The sequence below is a fragment of the Tetrao urogallus genome (genome assembly GCF_951394365.1).
Source record: "Tetrao urogallus genome assembly, chromosome: 12".
NCBI classification, from domain to species: Eukaryota; Metazoa; Chordata; class Aves; order Galliformes; family Phasianidae; genus Tetrao; species Tetrao urogallus.
Genome location: NC_136825.1, coordinates 2555994 through 2575453, shown reverse-complemented (window position 1 = coordinate 2575453; position 19460 = coordinate 2555994). Strand labels below are relative to the sequence as shown.

General features: G+C 45.4%; 1 protein-coding gene across 1 annotated transcript; it reads left to right on the top strand.

Annotated features, from left to right (window-relative positions):
* Window positions 1–5128: 5128 nt before the first annotated feature.
* MTHFSD (methenyltetrahydrofolate synthetase domain containing) lies at window positions 5129–19085 on the top strand (the record flags this gene model as incomplete). The annotated part of the gene is made up of 8 exons (XM_079541419.1): window positions 5129–5156; window positions 5301–5404; window positions 6985–7098; window positions 7685–7798; window positions 9923–10013; window positions 10300–10412; window positions 10683–10808; window positions 18570–19085. The coding sequence occupies 8 exons, from the start codon at window positions 5129–5131 to the stop codon at window positions 19083–19085; spliced, it is 1206 nt and encodes a 401-aa protein (XP_079397545.1).
* Window positions 19086–19460: the final 375 nt, after the last annotated feature.

Genomic DNA, 19460 nt, shown 5'->3' with positions numbered 1-19460 from the left:
CTCCTTCTCCTTCTCCTTCTCCTTTCTTTCCAATGCAATGCACTTAGGTGGCTTTTATTCCCCTCTTTCTCCTTTCCACTCCAGCCATTGAGGAGTTTGTGTGTGTGTGTGTGTGTTTTGGTTTTTTTTGTTGGTTTTGTTTTTTTTTTTTTTCCTCGTGGCTGTGAAATCCGCCTCTCTGCCTTTCTCTAATGATTTCATTAGAGGCAATCAGAGCGGGACAATTAGGGACGCGAGGTGGCCATGTGTAAAGTCGGCTATTCGGGAGAGCTGCGATGCGCTCTGCGCTGCCCGAGGGTTGAGCGGCTCCGTCCGGCAAGAAATCTAAGTGAGAAGCAGTGATTTCCAACCCCCCCCCCCTTCCCCCTCCCCGAAAAAACAAAAAAAAACAAAAACCAAAAACAAACAAACAAACAAACAAAAAAAACAAAACCCATTCATTCTTACTGCAAAATCGATAGGAGCCCGAAGGGAGCAGATAAGGAATGAGCTGTCACCTCGGCGGGGCTTCTTTCCCCAGCCAGGCTGCTCCCCGTCTGATTCCTAAGCCGCGATTTTTTGGTTTCTCGCACTGTAATTTCTCCCTTCCCTCCTTGCAATTTGTGGGGCACCGTCAGGCTTTCAACAAACTATTTTGCCCAAATTCCGATCGGGATTTTGTGGTCGAAATGCCCCCTTTCTCTGCTCGCAGCCGCGGACCGCAGCTGGTTGCGGCCGTGGGAACCCGGCGGGGCCAGGAATTGCCGGCGATTTTCTTCATAGGAAAGGAAACGATTCTACTTTACACACACACATATATATATATATGCGATAGGCAGGAAAAAAAAAATAATAAGAGGCAGCTCCTCCGCGAGGAGGTACAGCCACAAATGATCTGCGGTGGAAAATCGATTGCGAAGTTTCTCCAGACGTCTCCAAATCGCTATTGAATTTTTGACGGAGATCAATGGAAAAGTTCTCGGAGGGATTCGTCGTCAGTGTCAGTGTCCAGGAGAATTGTTGGTGGAAATAAAGAGTGAATTCTGCGAGGTCTGATGATGCGTTTCGTGGAAATCTACGGCCACCGAGGCGGCTTTCTTTATATTATTATTATTTATTATTCTGGAATAATTCGAGAACGACTCCCCCTTTTTTTTCACAACTGGTTTCACATTCTGCTTTCAAATAAATCGTCTTTCAAACAGAATCAATAAACCCACGTTGTTTTCTAAGCAGAGGGGATTTATTTGTAAAATTGTATTTATGTATATATTGAAAGCCAGGAATTTTTAAGTGCATGAAGCTGAGCCATGCAGCCCCTGAGATTTGCCAGAGCTGTCCTTTCCTAAAAGCTTGGGACGTCTCGAGAAATAACCCTCGTTGAATCTTACCTCTCCTCAGCTGAAAACATTACCGAGACGAATTTCTATAGAGAAAAATAAAGCAACCAAGAAGCAGCGAGAGGACTTTGCGCGTTGCATATAGAACCTAAAAAAAAAAAACAAAGCCCCAGAACTTCAACTGGAGAACAAATAAAACCAACTCGTCAAACTGAAAAATAACGCGTACGAAACGGAGGAGTGCAGGCAGAGGAATCCTCGCGGACAGCAGAGCCCCACGATCGGGGCAAACGCTCCCTATTCCCAAACACGGCGGCTTTCTCTCCCCTTTCCTCCGGGACTTCGGGAGCGCCGTTTGCCCGAATTTCCCCACCACCGACGGGGCGGCGGCCGTTTTCCTTTCGCTGCTTTGATTTTCTTTCTCGAGGAGCCGAGAGACGCAGCTCTCAGATCTTTCATCCCCCGGGGGCTTTTCCCAGCCCGGTTCCTCGCTCCGGGCTCTGCCCGGTTCCGCTGCTCGGTGCCGCCGATCCCCGCTCCGCTCCCGGTGCTCACCTGCCCGGTTGGAGCACTGAGCGGCGTGTGCTGCCCTCCAGGGGGCAACGAGGGCTTTGCACCGCCGCACCGGCATCGGGAGAGGAGGTGGAGGGTGAGAAAAAGGGAGAAAGGAGAAGAGGGAAGAAGAGGGATAGGAAGGAAAGGGAGAAATGAAGAAATAGAGGGAGAAGGATAAAGATGGAGAGGGCAGAGGGAGAGAGAAAGAGCCGAGGAGGTGTGAAATAGAGACTGGAGAATGAGATCTGTGGGGCAGCGGCAGAGAGGAGAGAGGGATAAAGGAAGAGGCAAAGAAGGAGAAGGGAAGAAGAAAAAAGAATAAAAGAAGGAAAGGAAGGAAAGGAAGGAAAGGAAGGAAAGGAAGGGAGGGAGGGAGGGAGGGAGGGAGGAAGGAAGGGAGGAAGGGAGGAAGGGAGGGAGGGAGGGAGGGAGGGAGGGAGGGAGGGAGGAGGAAGGAAGGAAGGAAGGAAGGAAGGAAGGAAGGAAGGAAGGAAGGAAGGAAGGAAGGAAGGAAGGAAGGAAGGAAGGAAGGAAGGAAGGAAGGAAGGAAGGAAGGAAGGAAGGAAGGAAGGAAGGAAGGAAGGAAGGAAGGAAGGAAGGAAGGAAGGAAGGAAGGAAGGAAGGAAGGAAGGAAGGAAGGAAGGAAGGAAGGAAGGAAGGAAGGAAGGAAGGAAGGAAGGAAGGAAGGAAGGAAGGAAGGAAGGAAGGAAAATAAAAAATGAAAGAAGAAAAGAAGGAATGGAATAGAAAAAGGAGGATAGTAGGGAAAGATGGAATGAAGGAAAGAAGGAAGGGAAGAAGGAAGAGATAAATGTGTGACATGTCTGGCAGAGGGAAGGAGAGGGAGGAAGGGAAGGGAAGGGAAGGGAAGGGAAGGGAAGGGAAGGGAAGGGAAGGGAAGGGAAGGGAAGGGAAGGGAAGGGAAGGGAGGGAAGGGAAGGGAAGGGAAGGGAAGGGAAGGGAAGGGAAGGGAAGGGAAGGGAAGGGAAGGGAAGGGAAGGGAAGGGAAGGGAAGGGAAGGGAAGGGAAGGGAAGGGAAGGGAAGGGAAGGGAAGGGAAGGGAAGGGAAGGGAAGGGAAGGGAAGGGAAGGGAAGGGAAGGGAAGGGAAGGGAAGGGAAGGGAAGGGAAGGGAAGGGAAGGGAAGGGAAGGGAAGGGAAGGGAAGGGAAGGGAAGGGAAGGGACTGACACAAACCCTGCACCTTTCCACTGACACAAACCCTGCACCTTTCCACAGCAGCAGATGAGTTGCTGGGCTCAGATGGGTTAGATAAAGCCAGTCCCACCAGCCTTAATATGCTTCTTTTTCAGGGTTGCTTAATATACACAAAAAATCCAATTGCCGACTGTTTAGCCACACATGGAAATGCATTTCACAGTATTCAGAAAGATTTGGCCCAGTTAATAACCCGCAACAATGAATATATTGTAAAAACAAGCTGCCTTTATAATTTGCAGCCGATTTTTAATTTTCAGTATTGAAAATCAAGCACTATTCTCTGTGTAGGTTAGCGTTCACCTTCGAGTGCATTTTGTCTGTTTTTTGTGGCTGCCCTTACGTGTCAGCCTGCTCTGCAGGGCACTGATGGCCACAGCACAAGGAGTTTCTTTCTGCACTGTCCACAGTGCACCCTGGGGTTTGTTCTCCTGGCCTGCGTTACTCAGGCACTCCCTTTTTTCTAGGTGGTTTCACAAACTGTGAGCTCTGCAGGCAGAAGCAACATTTTGTTGGTTTGGTAAAATGGTTATTAGAAATGATTCAGTCCCCTCCAGTAGCCTGACTCCATTTACACAAGATGTTGGTGGCCCTGTCTGATTCCTGCTAAAATGAGACTTTCCAGTGGCATCTGTGCAATGCTAATGGGAAAGGCTGAAGCACGTGTTGAATAGAAGGGACACTGGAAAAGCAATTTGGAGCACGCAGGGTTTCAGACCCGTGGAATCAAAGCAGAGAACTGAATTGGTAAGAAAGACATCAACTGTCTGCAAATTCATTTCACAGCCTAGGGCAAAGTATCCTGAATTCTGTATAGCCAGGTCATGCCTGTCTGTTTGGGAGACAAAACCATGTCAGGAAGTGACATGTCAGGGAGATGGAGGTGGTCTGGTAGGGTCTCAGCTCCCCCTTGATTGCTAATGTATTAATTGCCACGGCACCATTGCTTTACCTTCCTCAAAGAAGGAGAGTGTAGCTGAAACACATCCATCCTGGGAGTGATTCTGGGTGGCAGCAAGCAGGCAGATGTTGTTGACTCTTGCATACAGACATGAGAAGGGCTGAATGGCAGACATCATCCTCCAACACTCATTTCAATGGGGAAACAGTGGCATTGCACCTGTGTGAGGTCTGTAGGAGCTCCCAGGAAGGAAGACAGCATTCTGTGAGCCTCCTCTTGCCCTGGCAGGAGTGTAAATTCAATGCAGAATTACAGAGAGGCTGCCAATTGCTCACCAAAGGCCCAATCCTGTGCTCCCCACCACAATATCAGAGTTTTCCATGAGTAGGAAGGGGAGGAATGAGCTTCAAATGCTCAGGTCCAGCTGCACATGGGTGGTCTGTTGTGCCTGGATGGATTCCCACTCTCTCCAGCAGAGCACAGAGGGAGCAAAAGGCTCTTCCCAAATGCACCCCATTGCAGATCCTGGGCTCCACTGTCTTTCTTTGCGGGCTTGGGCAGAATGGGAAAGCCCCAGCCTCTTTACAACGTAATGGTTGAATGCATTAATTCTGTAAATCATAAATTGAGGCATTAAATCACTTAGTGTCCCATTCAATGCATGCAAGAAGCATGCTTTGTGGGAGTGGGTAAACCTGGGGTTCCACACAGAGGCTGGGTACAATGTTACACTACATAGTCATGGATTCAAGACTTTATTTTATTAAATGTGGCTTGTCTGTTTGTTTGCTTGTTGTTGTTTTCCTCAGATTGCAAGAAAAGCTGTGTTCTTCCTGCGCCCTCGCTTTTTACACAGAAATTCCCAATCTGACCTCAGTCCCCTTTGGAACTGAGGGGGTTCAGGGCTATGTGTTGAGGGCAGACCATAGTGCTTATTGCTGCAGGAGGAGCTGAGTCAGGGGCTTCCTCTTGGGGCGCTCATTCTTCCCTCCTTTCCCTTCCAGCCCTGCCCCACTCAAAGCCCTGAAACTCCATCACCGCCCTTCGCTTTCGCGCCTTTTTGACCCCTCCACGCCGCCGTATCCTGGAGCGGAAGTGGGCGGGGCGAATTGCGGAACCGCCCCTCGGCTTCGCCGCCATGCAGGAGGGCGTGCGGCTGCGCGCGGGTGAGCGGGGCGCGGGCCGAGGGGCGGGGCGCTTTGATGACGTCACTGGGGGGCGACAGTTGGGCGTGAGGGAGGGGGCGGGAAGGTATGGAGGGGTTCGGCTGCGAGGTGCCCGCTTGCAACGTGAGCTTTGCCCTTCTTCAGGTGCCTCCAAGGGGGACATCCGGGAGAAGGTGTGGGATTACCTGGAGGCCAGCGGTCTGGCTGAGTTCCCACGGCCCGTGCATCACCGCATCCCTAATTTCAAGGTACGGAGGCTCGCAGCGTTGCAGCGGTCCCACCAGGCGCAGACCTGCGGGCTGTGCGAGTGCGGAGTGACGGTAGGGGGTGGCAGAGAGCTGTAAAGCCGCCTTCTGGCTAAGGTGAGCGCGTTTATGATGGGGAAGGTGTATGAATTTCACGCCCCCAGGCCTTCAGCAGGGCGAGGGAGGTGATCCTGCCCTTCTGCTCTGTGCTCAGCTGGAGCACTGCGTCCTGATGCGGAGTCTTCGGTACGGGAGAGACGTGGGGCTGTGTCAAGAGGAAGAGCATGAATGATATCAGGGTTGGAGCATTTTCACTATGAGGACAGGCTGGGAGTTGGGGCTGTTCAGCCTGGAGAGGAGAGGGCTCTGGGGACACCCGAGAGCCGTGTAGCTAAAGGGGGCTATGAGAAAGAGTGGGACAGGCTCGTTAGCACAGGATCTGTGGTCACAGCACAGGGGTGAAGCTTCAGACTAAAACAGCTGAGTTTTAGACTGGGTATAGGAAAATCTTTTTTACAATAAGGATAATGAAGCACTGCAGCAGGTAGCCCAGAGGTGATGGATTCCCCATCCCTGGAGACATTCATCTAGCTGTAGGTGTCCTTGTTCATTGCAGAGGAGTTGAGCTAGGTGACCTATAAAGGTCCCTTCCAACTCAAATCGCATTATGAAAGCTGAGGTTGTGTGTGTTCCAGGGTTTTTCCTGGGAGGATAGAGCATGCTGATGTGGGCTCAAAGCACCCTTGTGTCTGTTGTATAGTCAAGAAGGGGTGACCAGCTAGCACTGTGGGGCTGTGTGCTAGGTATTTTGGCCCATGAGCAGCACTGGGGCATTAGCTTCCCTTTTGCTGAAAGAGCAAAATAGATTTAAGGTAGGAAAAAAAACAAACCAAACTGATCAAGGTGTAGAGAAGCACCGTGTTAGAATGGGTGCTGAAGTAGGTGGAGGGAGCCTCTATTGCTCTTTAAAGCAAGAAGAAATCAGATGTAAAAACACTCAGTGGGGAGAGTGCGTGCTTTGCAATTTCTGGCAGCTCATTTGATTAAGAATTTAATTTTCTGAATTTAATATAGTAAAGAGAGCCTTGTCCAGAAAGTTGTTCATTTAGAAACAGCCTGTGGCTTCTCTTTAAAGAAATTTGTATTCATTGACTAAAATGGACAGCTACACTCCAGCTTTGAGACAGGTATGAATGGGGGCAAAGTTAGACAGAGGGAGTACCCAGATCCCATTTTTTGGCAGCAGCCTGCAACGTATTAGTCAAGTCCTCAGCCTCTGTTGACATTTGTTATTCTCACAGAAAGTGTCACAAAATTAGCAGCGTGTCCCTTATATTTAAAATCAGCCTCTGTATGGAAGAGTAAAAATTTCCCCTCTCTGCTTTGAGCTCCTTGGTGATGTGCTGATATCTTATGAAAACAGGGTGCCCCTCATGCTGCGACAAGGCTTCTGGGTTTAGAGGAGTTCAAAGCTGCCAGTACTGTAAAAGTAAACCCTGATGCTCCCCAGAAGAATGCTCGCTTTCTAACGCTGGAAGTAAGTGAATGCATTCTCTTTTCTTTTGATTCCTGTCTTCACACAGGGGTCTCATCAGGCTTGCTGCTCTATTAAAGAGCTTGATTTGTTCAACAGAGCAAGTGAAATCAAAGTGGACCCAGACAAACCTTTGGAAGGCGTTCGGCTAGCTGCGCTGCAGGTAACAGCACTTTTGTGCCCTTGAGAAGGAGAGCAGGGCAACAGTGCAGTGCTTGGCAGCACCTCTTGGTCAACTCCCAGTTTTCCTGCAGGAGTTTTACCCATCCTCAGCTTCACAAGGCTGCTCGTTAAAGCATATCTTTGCCTTTTTGGCAGGTGACCAAGGTGCACATGTTGTTTTGGTAAATTAGAATGTTTTTGTGGAGCTGTTTCCTCGTCTTTGTGTTCTAATTCCTAAAAACACATCAGGTTAGCCTTGCTGCAGATTGGCTTAGATTTATCACAGGGACAGATGTGCATCAGATGTGTGTATTCACTAGCTTGTTATTATGAGTAACATATCTATGAACGTGTGCTTTAGACTAAAACTATGTTCCCACCTTTATTTTTTTTTTAAATAAAACCATGTCTGAAATTTTGCTGTAGCGAAAAGGATTCATCCACAACCACTACGTGGTCACCAATGCTAACTGCTCAGAGCAAATGAGACAATTGGCCACATAGAAGTTTATGGGAGAGTAGCAACCTTTCTTTGGTGTAAAACGGACCCAGTTCTTTTTAAGGTGGTAACTCCTTTTGTTCCACAGGCAAGGAAAACTCTGTTGGTTCCGACACCACGTCTGAGGAGTGGGCTGTTCAATAAGATTGTTCCACCTCCAGGTGCAGCTAAGGAAACACTGCGGATATGTGCTACATCTCAGGTAGGAACACAATGTAGGCCAAGTCTGAGTTAACATCTGGAAGAGTGTTGTGTTACAGTGGTCCAACTAGAAATTGGAATACCAGATGGTACCTGAACTATTGTTCAACTGATATCTTGTTTCTGGTTTTGTGGTGCATCCACCATCTATGATTTTTTTTGGCAGTTTTGAGTTAGTAAACTCTACAAGGAATGTTTTAGTTTTTCTAGTTTTTACCTGATCTGGTTGATTAAAAGATTCAGAGTTAATAAGTAGGAGAGATCAATTCTTTTTCACTCTGAAGTGTAAAGAACTGTTAGTTCTGTGTTTTGCCTCAACTGAAGGACAAGGGGGAATGGTTTTAAACTGAGATAGGGGAGGTTTAGGCTGGATATTAGGAGGAAGTTTTTCATACAGAGAGTTGTGACACACTGGATCAGGTTGCCCAAGGAGGCTGTGGATGCCCTGGAGGCATTCAAGGCCAGGCTGGATGTGGCTTTGGGCAGCCTGGTCTGCTGGTTGGCAACCCTGCATATAGCAGAGAGTTGGAACTGGATGAGAATTGTGCTCCTTTGCAACCCAGGCCGTTCTGTGATTCTATGAAGTACAAAAATAATGAAGTACAAAACAGTTTTCTTTGAAATGCAGTATGTTGCTGCCCTCTGCTGTTAAAATGTCGTACTGTACGGCTGAAGTCATTTGGCAGAGAAACCTGTGTTGTTTTGTATGCATAGTTATTTGATGTGAAAATGTAACAGTCTGCAGTTTATCTCCTGCTAGCAGCAGTTCTAGAGTAATCCTGTGTACAATGGAGGGTTGTAAATGAATGGTAATTAGTAGCAACTTTCTTTGTTGGAAGGTCTATTAAAGTCATTAACTACTTAAGCTTTTCAGCGTTGAAGAGCACTTTTGAAAGAGACCTTTCTGTTGTTTCAGGCCTGGTATCTGAGCTATAATCTTACCTCCATGACTGTGTTTTTTTCCCCCAGTATGAATAAAAGCTGTTAACAGTTCATATTTACAAAGCACACTGCAAACAGTTCTTACCACACTGCTGTGAAGTGGGCAATGAACGTTATTACTGATTGTCATGCCAACATTGCCCATCCTTTAGGTTTCACAATCCACGCTGAAAATGTTTGGCTCTTTACTGTAAGGATTAGCTTAGTACAAGATTGAGTTGGTCTGAGGAGGGTTGGTATTATGTAGCACGTGTGTGAAAGCTGAAGTACAACACTGTCTTTCATTTATGTGAGTCTAGACACGGTTTTATTAGGATGTCTCCTTTACAGAGGAGCCTGAAGGGATTGAGGGGGCAAGGAGAGTTTTAAAAAGGATGGTAGGATTGTGTAAGGTTCAACTAAAGGTCCTTTCCAACTCAAATAATTCTATGATTCTATGAAGGTTTTTCTTCTCACTTGTTAGGAATATTTTTCTGCTCACCGTTAGTGTTTTAGTTAGGAAATTGTTGGTAAGGATAGCTTGACAGTGGTGCGTTCTAAATATTGATCACACAGCAAAGTGTTGAGGAATGCAGCCTCAGGATACGTGTTGGGAGATTTGGAATGTGCTTCTAAAGATTTAGGTCTGGAGAAATCAGCAGTGCAGCATATATAGTGTGAAATGGAGAGCATCTGTATCTGGTTGTGCTTCAGTAAATTTTAGGTACAGTTTAACATCTTGAGGCTGTGTCTGTCTGTCTGAATTAACCTGTGACTTGTACATGAGAGCTTATTTAAGAAGTTGCAGTGCTCTGGTACTGCTCATGGACACAAATTTATGTATTGTGACTTCCAGTTAGTTGTAGTAGGGTAAGAAGTTTCATTTGCCCTCATTTTCAGAAACAGCTGCTGAATCGAGGGTTTCAGACACCAGCTTTTGATCCTAAATAAGTAACCTTGCTTAGAAAAGAGCTCACCTCTTTTGACTCTCCCTGAAGCGTGCCAAAATGCTTCTCACTGTAGTAGAAAATGTATTCTAGGATTCCCTAGAGGGTAGCTTTCCAGCCATCTGCAACTTGGCTATACATGGAAGAAACACTTTGGAACATGGGTAGTTACTTGCATTTATCAACATGCTCCTGCTTTCAGCCTCCCTGGCTGGAAGTCTGCACTCTGTGAACCTAAAATTATCTTTTTCTTGCAGGGCATAAAAGAGTACAGTGTGCCTGTAGGTCTCGATGGGAAAGCACGAGTGGACTTGGTTGTTGTAGGATCAGTGGCTGTCTCTGAAAAAGGTAAGATAAAGTCCTGTAAGTTTTGCAGGAGGAGGTTGTGAGATTCACAATGTCAGCAGGCTATATCTACTTTCTGGTGGACCCAAAAATCTCACTGAATGTTAATTGTGGTCTTGAGTTCTGTCTTTTTCTTCCTGGTTGGATTGGGTTCAGGGATTTGTCACACAGAGTCAATGTTAACGGGCAGCAGCGTGGTTTAGAGCATGCAGGCCACTATTTTGGCCTCCAGTAAAATTAGAAACTGTGATGTTTTGGTTACTCACACCTTCTGCTTCGTGCACTTTAGGTTGGAGAATTGGAAAAGGAGAAGGTTATGCAGACATGGAATATGCAATGATGGTGTCAATGGGAGCAGTGACAGAGGACACACCTGTAATTACTATCGTGCATGACTGCCAGGTAAGCTAAAATATCCACTCTTAAATGACAGATTGGAACTGCGGGCAACCTGGTCTAGTGTTAAATGGGGAGGTTGGAGATTCGTGATCCTTGAGGTCCCTTCCAACCTGGGCCATTCTGTGAATGGTGGAAGAGAGATTTGGAATTATTTAGGTGTAGCACTTGCACTCTGTTTCTGCTGTCACTTACAGATTTTTGTATGTTGAAAGACAGCAGGATTGTGTATAGTTCTATCGAATCTGGTTTTAACAAACCTCTTGTTTCTTGTAGGTAGTTGACATAGCAGAAGAGCTCCTTGGTGACCACGATTTAACTGTTGATTACATACTCACACCAACAAGAACTATCAAGACTAATTGCAAACGACCAAAACCACGTGGAATACTATGGCATAAGGCAAGTTACCCCTGCTACCAACATTCTGTTGACAAGTCCCTCATTTATTTTTTTTTTTTAATTCCTTAAGGAAAATCACATATAAAGACATCTAGTGATTTAGAGATACTTGCAAGAATAACAAATGTGGTGGTAAGATGAAACAAAAAAACAGCATACATCTTGAGTGGCTTCTAAATGATCACAGTGATGAGAAGTGTATTTCTGAAGCTGGAATTACTTTGTCAAATGAGTTACAGGAGGAGAGTCATTTTTAAGACAGATATCTCTGATAGTTGTTTGCAGTGTGATAGCCTTCATAGCTGAGAGGCTTCCACTCCTCAGGTGTTGTGTTCCTCAGTGCTGTTTAAAATTGGCTGTGTTCAGTTACTGGAGGCAGTACTTCAGAGATAGCTTTATGGCATTAGACAATGAGGGAAACAGCAGAATATGTGCTGCTCTGCTTGTAAAAGAAAAGCATGGCTTGCAGTGGTTTACCTAATGAATGTCTGGAGTTGGCTTCTAAAGGATAGATGAATTTGTGTCTGGAGCTTATTTTCAGGTGAAAGAACAGTGCCTTGATACCACTTGAAATCACATATCAGTATTTACTGATAATTATTGTGCTGTGTGGTTTGGTTTTTTTGTTCTTTTTCCCCAGAGGTTGTCAGAAACTTCAGCCGTTTCACAAATGGTTTCAGAAAAGCATTTCCTAAATTATTCCACTGTAAATTTATGATGGGGAAAACATTTTTCTTTGTCGTTAGATTTTCATTTCAGAAATCATCTGGTTAGGGAACAGACCCAATCCTTCCTGGTTGGGTAAAATGATGAATAGTATGCCCTTATTTTGCAGAAACCACTCAGGAAACGTTAGTGAATGATTTTAGGGGAATTGTTTGTTGGTTAGCAAGAGTTTAACAAAGTAAAAAGAGTTAGATTTGTTAAGGTGACATATCTACAACAAACAATTGCAGCCAGGACTATTTTTATTCCTATGGTGGGAGAGTATTTTACCCTGACTGTGATTGAGGACTCGAGGTTAAAATCAATTAAATAAACAAATGGAAGCTGCTTCTACACCAGTGCATTTTTTCCACTGAATTATTTTTGAATCATGATTTTTTAGGATATTGCTGAATGTAATTGTTTTCAAGGCCTACTCCTTGTGCTCTATCCAACATGGATGGAGTTGCCAACATACTTTTGATTGTAGTCTTTCTTGGTGTCAGTGGAGCCTCAGTAACTGGCCTTGCTGATTTTATTTTCCCCCATGTTTTTATTTTCCCCTGTCTCCTTCCCTTTGCAAGTGACGTTTTTTAAAGGTCTGGGGATCAGCTTCTTGCAGTGGCCCTTGAATCACTGTGTAGTTTTTGCTAGTGGAAAGTCAAGTCAGTCCCCGAGCAATGTATCAAATTCAGCACTACTTTAGCATTTCTTCTTCCCTTTGCAGAGAAAATGTCAAGATCAGTGTTACCATATATTACTCAAAAGCTTACAAAATATTTGTTGCAACTCCTTTGGGCTTGCATCTGAAGCTTGAGGAGCTGCTTGGCAGAGCTGTGTCTAAAATTAGTGGTGGTGTCTAAAGAATACAGCTCTCTGGATTTGACCCAGCTTTCACTATGAACAACGCACTTTACACGACTGAACTTTAAGGAAGAAGAAGAAAAAAAAAAAAGATGCTGAGTGTTAATTTAACACAAAACAGCTTTTGGCTGTTCTTCAGAGCTGGTGTTGATTAGATAAAAAAAATACTGGAGAATACTGGAGTGGGGATGATTGTAATGTTGCTGTTGTGCTGGGATGAGAACAGCGTGTCTTGTTTGTGTGAAGAAAGAATCTAGTGTTATTCTTGCACAGAGAGCTGAACAGCTTGCATACATCTTGTTTGTGGTTGTGGAGGTAACCATGATCAGTTCTTGCACAGAGAATCCTGGGAGGTCCAAGCAATTGTCAGGGTGTTAAAAATGTAGGATCTGATTGTGGCTATTTTAAGTGTTTGTCCATCGGATTTTCCTGGATGCTTCTACCTCATTTTCTCATCCTTTTCTCTGTATCCTTTTCTCCTTTGAATCCTGGCTTTGCTGTTGTATTCCTCTTTCTCTCAGCAAAACTAAATGAACCTCGAGATAGTGAGTAGATAAATGCCTCACTTCTGAATATGGTGTTTTGTCAACATGAAGTAGTCAGACTGCTCTAAGAGGTTGATGTGTAAAATGCCTTGCAAAAACAAACGAGTCCTTCAGCTGGATCAGGCCAAGACAATGACTTAGGAACTGAATTAAAGGTGTTTGCAAACATGGGATTACTGCTAAGCATTGTTGCAAAGAGTGTCCTGTTCTGAAGCTGTTAGGATAAATAGCCATTAATAGGTATGCTCTGTTTTCTGCTCACAAAGAGGCAAAAGGGTGCTTGCATGGTAAACAAAATGCACATCTCCAGGCTAAATTTCTGTGCCCAGAGATGTGTGTTCTCTTGGAGTGTTTTTGCTCATTATATGCTGTGTAGGAAGGAAGCAGTGAGTCAAGAATGGGAACAGGTGCAAAAAAACCAACAACACATACTGTGATTTTTGTCACAGAAATGCTAACTTTTTTTTAAAGATTTCAAAGGAAGTACAAGAGCTGCAATGCTATTACCAAAAAAACATTAACAAATGAAGTGTTTGACACTCTAGAAGCACATCTAAATACAAAGGCAACACTGGGGTGTTTATACAGGTAAGTTTTCTGCGCTGGAATCGAGGTTTTTGAAAGCTTAGTGCTTTTGGAGGACAATAAGAGCTGCTAAGAGCTGAGAACTCTGGAAAACTTTATTTGGATGCCAGTGGAGAGTTATTTGGCTTCATCTTTCTTGAAAATCTGACCCATTGTTTCTGGGAACTCTAAATCCGTGAAACTACTTTCTCATTTAGTATTTTGTATGGGGAGCTCTGATCTTTATCTGTGACGCTGTCAGTTATGTTTGTCACAATTACGAAGTTATTTGTGCAGTGCTTATTTTAAATTGAAGCTATATAGACCAATTAAAATACTTGGGGTCAGGAGGAGAGAAATGAGAGAAGTTGGTGGAAAAATCACTGCATTCCAGCAAGCATTTCCTTCTGTTTTTTGTTTTTTTTAATCACATTTTTACTGAGAATTTTATAGAAATAGGAGAAGGCGTTTCCAAAACGATGTCTCCAAAACTGGGAGAATCCCTGGATCTGATGTTTAGTGTGCAGTAGCAGGGAGACGCTGACAACAAACAGCTTTTGATTTGGGTATGTGATAGAATATTTGGAAAGTAAAGTAAGCTCTGTCAGAGCTCAGAAACTTCATACGTAAGCTGGCAAAACCTTTGGAAGGGGCACTGTTGCCATCCGAAGAAAATTGCTGTCAGTTTGGCCAAAGTTGTTTTGTTGTTTTGGTTTTGGCAGTGTTTTTTCCGGGGGGGGAGGGAGGGGAAAACATGAGCAGGGCAGGCTTCTATGCATGGTTAGACTTCTCAACACCTTTGCAAATCTAACCCTTGCTGCAGAGTCCGTGGAATCAGTTTTTGCTGATGAATTCCAAATGTGGGTTTCATAAGTTTCTCCTGAGGGACACTAGCAGACTTCATGGGCTGCCAGCTCCCAGAAATATGCCCTTGGATTGCGTGCACATATTTGGACATTTTGTGCAAATGAATGATAAAATGCTCAACTGTGTTGGCCCGTCCTAGCTCTCTTGGCTTTGTCCATGCTTTAAACCCCTGTGAGTAGAGTGCTTCTTGAGACAAGCAACTGATTAAGGAGACAACATGAGATTTGGGCTCTATCCTAGAGGCATTTCTGAGGAGCCTAGGGTCAGACCACCCTCAGAGCGGGCAGAGGTGAATCTTCCAAATGCCCCTGGCCTTCCAGCCTCAGGACTTTTAAGGGCTCATGGTTCTCCTCTACTAAAGATTGATTGGTTTTGTTCTCAGCTTTCCTTGGCTGCATCCATTTCGTGCCACGTGTTCCTGCATCAGCTGATGCACCCAGGTGGGTAGCTGTGCGAAATAGAATCAAACAGCAGACCAGGCACCTTCTCTGGTCTGTAGCTGTCCTTTCCTCATCTGAGGTACATCAGAACTGTGCCACCTCTGTTGCCAGGGAAATCAAAGTGGTGTTTGGCTCGGCCTGCACTGTGTCAGGGGTCGGCATTACTCATTGGGTCAGAGGGCAAATACATCTTTCATTTCCTCCAGCAAAGAAGTGAAAGTGTCTGCATTCATTCTTCTGGAATAACAGAGGTTGAAGAGAGCCCCGATGTTCCAGCAAGGGACATTGCAGGAGCTCTGTTGTTCTGTGACCAGACTAGGTGCCATGAGAGTGGATGCTCAGGGTTAAATGCTGGGAGATTTTTATTGGCAGGCAGCATCCCAGACTCTGTTTTCTTCAGGTTTCTGTCAGAGAGGGGCCGCATTTCCCTTCTCAGCTCCTTTCCCATAGCCTGGTAATTGTGTGCCAGAAGAATTCATCTACCCTGCTGTCCTCTTTCCCCAAGGCTCTCTCAGCCATGGCAGGGAGTAGGCAGGATTGTTAAATGATTAATTGCCTTTGGTGGAGTTATTTTTAACCTGAATCACTTCAGTTACAGAGTTTGTACTGCAGACCCACAAGCATTTCTCTTGTCCAACCCCAGAAGGCTGAAGTGTGGAAGTGGCCTGGGAATTGGTGGTCAAGGGATAATAGGAAACTTCTTCAGCTGGCTTCATTGCCAAAGCCAATCGTTTTACTAACTCCCAACACTCAATACAAAGTTTACAAACATCAATAAATGGTTTGGCCCTGACTTTAGAGGGATGTGGGGAGCAAGGAAAGAGGCTTCAGCCACTGGGCTTGCCCAGTTCCATATAATGGGACTAAGATGACTTACTGGAGGCAGAACCCAAGGCCCTTGCAACCTGGCTTAGCCTTAAGTGCTGAAGGAGGCTAGGGAGGAGTGACCAGCCGGCACAGCACCAAGAAACGTGCAGCTTGTTTGAAAGAGAGGAGGAATATCTTTGGACTCTCTCCACTTGGAAATAAATCATTGCAGAGCTCCACATCTCACAAGACAAAAGATACTTTTTGCATGGTCGTAATTAGCAACACATTGTACTACCACAAAGGCGTTCTTTTGTTTGGTGTTTTGCAAGAGAGCAGAACAAGCTTAGTCCCTTCCTGTGCCACCCACTGCCCCTTTTGCCCTTCTGCTTCTCACCCCTTGCACCCCATAAAGGGTGGTGAACTGGTTTCTTGAATTGATGCTCGGAGTACATAAACTGAGTTTCTGCCTTTCTTTGATTAAAAAAAAAAAGGGGGGGGGGGGGGGCAAAAAATAGGGAAGTATTTGAGAGCTTTGATCCAGCTGAAAGTTTCTCCTAGACCATAGCCTAAAGGTAAATACTCTGTCATTCTTCTGTGGCAGAAGGATGTCAGTTGATGATGTCCAGTTCCAAGGATGTCAATTTTTTTTTTCTTTCTCTCCAGAATGTTTTTATTGCAAATAAAATTAAGTACCAAATCAACTGCCTTTGTTGCAACAGTATTGTAGAGTGTTCTTAGTGGTGTCCCTGCAAAGGGCTGAATTTCAGGTAATGATGGGGTCCGCTTATGGTGTTATTTGTGATCAGAGCTTCAGCTTTATAAAAATTACTTTGTAGTCTTTCTCAAGCCATATATAGTATTGCAACTGCATCTTCTCCAGTTTGCAGGGACCCTGAAACAGGAGCTCCAGTTGGGTGCCAAGAAGTGCTGGCCTCTCCAGTAGGAGGAGAAAGTGTTCTGACCATTGGATTGTTTAAATCTTCAATCTGTCCTTGAGAGACTGGAAGTTCCAGGCTGATTCTCTGAATGCCCTACTCATCAATTCTCTTAATCTACAAAGTAGTGAGGACTTGCTCTTGATGGTGTCCATCCTTCTAGCTGAGCACCCAATCTGTGCATTAGAAATTGAGTTTAATTTCAGGTTGAAAGTAACTGTGCATACACTTGATAATAGGTGAAGGTTGTTGCTTTGGGCTCAGGAGTCGTTAGCTACATGAGAATAATGTTTTTCCTGTTTGGTTTAATTGGCATAGAGCTTACATTTCACATAGAAATTTGACAGAGGACAGCAAATGTTCCTAATTGTTGTCTGGTAAAAACAAAGCAAGATGGCCTCAGCCATTGGTTTGTTGCTGTATTGCCCAGGAAAGGGGATTTTGCTGTTGAACCCAGCAGCCTGAATTCTTGGGTGAGAAAAACAAATTAATCCAGGAATCCATAGAGCAGTAGGTCTTCAAAATGTGAAAATGCCACGTACCTTTCAGAGTCATCCAAAGCCCCAGAGGAAGCCCTTGCTTCTCTGTACTGGCTGCCAGATTTGTACAGAGATTTTCAGTCATAGTTTATGTGTTTAAAGGGCCTGATCCCAAACACCTTGAGTCTGGGTCTGCTCTGTGGCAGAGCAGAGGTGGCCTCTGCCCGTGTTTGTTAGCCATGTTCTGCTGTTTGATCGTATATTAGCGAGGCTGAAGGTTAGGCTGGGCTGTACGTAAGCTTGGATTTTTATTTCAGCCTGAAGTAAAGTTTGCTTGTCTGCTTCACAGAATAGGAAACCTGCCGGACTGTTTTATAGAAGCAGGAATTCAGGAGCTCTAAGCTGAGATCTGCAGGTATATTCCAGCCAGGATATGCCAGTGCCAGCCCAGGACAGCCTGCTGAGGTCGTGGCTCCTAAGCTTTGATGCAGTATCCTGTGAGAGTGGCTTGCTCACACTGTGTGGGCTATTAGCTTGGGTCTCTGCTAGCTCAGGCATCTCTTCCCCAGGCTCTGTTTTGCTCCCTAAATTTAAGAATTGGATCCTGTGTTGATGGATGTTCTGCTTGTCCAGCAGCCAAGTACGAATTATTGCTACTTCCAACTGCAGTCTGCAAGCCAAGAGCTAGACCACATTAGCTAGGGAACCACTGTGTTTCCTGCCAGTCGCTGAGCACAGCCCGGGGCATCTCATGCCTGAGATGGATAGGGTTCAGCTGTTGAGAGGAAGAGCCCTTCCAGAAAAGCTGCTTATGAACTGGGGCTGGATAGAGGGAGAGAGGGTTCACAGTTTTAAAGCGCGGCGTTCGGGCGCTCTTCAGTTCTGTGATCCAGCCCAGCAGACTGCTGTGGGATCCACTGAGCAGCTGCGGGTGGTGTGTGGTGTCAGATGGTAGAAGGGAGGGCTGTGGTGATGTTCCACAACCAGAGAACGTGCCTCCAGCTGGGCCCACACTCGTAGGAGCCCCTCTGCAAGGCATGCTCCCCAGCTGCAAGCTAACACCGTGGTCCCTCCCCATTGTATGACCGAACCTACGGGATATCCTGTTTTCAGGGGTAAAGAAAGCAAGGAGGTCTGCGGAATGAAAGTGCCTCGTGGTCTGATGAATTGTAGGCATGTGAGGCTTTGCCAGAGCAGGAGCACAGGGCCTCGGTCAAAGTAAACCTTAAGGGATAACAGTGAGAATGCAAATCTGAGAGTGCCCTGATAAATAAATGTCAAAATCAACCAGCTCTGAGTTTGGTTTTGATTTTCCTGCTGGTTGTACTTGCTTGAAGAGTAACTAATGTTTATTTTTGTCCCGCAGTGTGTATTTAGGGAGCAACTTCAGAATCCGGCCAACAATTAGTAACATTTTGAATGCTCTGGCACTCTGAATGGCAGCAATATAATAAAGTTCCTCTCTTTTTATGGTACGAATGTGTCCTGATGGTCATCTTTTTCTGGAAGAAGAAAAATACTCATAATTGTGTCTGTCTTCCTCCATTTTTAGGTCAGCTGTGAGATGCTGGGAAAAATCCCCATCCTTAAGAGTCTTCGGTACAGGGAGAAGCAGGCAGGCAAGGATGTCACCCTCCAAGATGAACAGCCAGACTTGGCAAAAGCCAACAAGTCAGCAGCGTTCAATGAGAAGGCAATGGCTGGAAAAACAAGACCACAGGCTTCAATGGGCTCAGCTCAAACAGGACAACAGTACGTTGAAAGTGATTCTTTAAGTCCCAGATTAGAGGGATCTGGTGTGATTACTACTGTGTATGTGGGGAACATACCTCCCAACCTAAGAGTGAGCGAGCTGAAATGTGCTTTGAGGGAATTCCATGCAGCTCCTTTACGAGTGAATTGGCAGGGAGCACAGCACAGGGCTTTTCTCGATTACAAGGATAAAGCAACCGCAGAGAGTGCTGTATCCTCTTTGAAAGGCTTGAGCCTCGGGGGTAATACTTTGCGAGTTGAGCTGGCTAAGAATCAGAGAAACAAAGGGCAAGTGGAAATCAATAGTCAGAAATGAATATGAATAGAGGACAGAGAAAGAAACAAAGGCGTGTTTTTATTGTTTTGCAAGAAGCAGACCTAAGTTTTCAAGGTTATTAGTATATGCTGTGATCTCCACAGGCTAGACAACAAAAGGCAAAGCCATATATTCAAATAAATGAGGCATGCATCTCATAGATGACTCGCCTGCCTCGTTCCTGCAGTTGTATGTGCAAAGTGTATTTGTCAAGATAGATGACAGAGGAGCCTTTTCTCTAAATGCTTATCCACAAAGTAACCACACTCTGTGTATTTGTTTTTCATTGGCCTTGGGGTGATTTGCTTTTCAGTGTACATCTGTTAGGCCTGGATCAAAAACTTGCCCTTTGGTAGCTGCCACATGGAGGGAGGT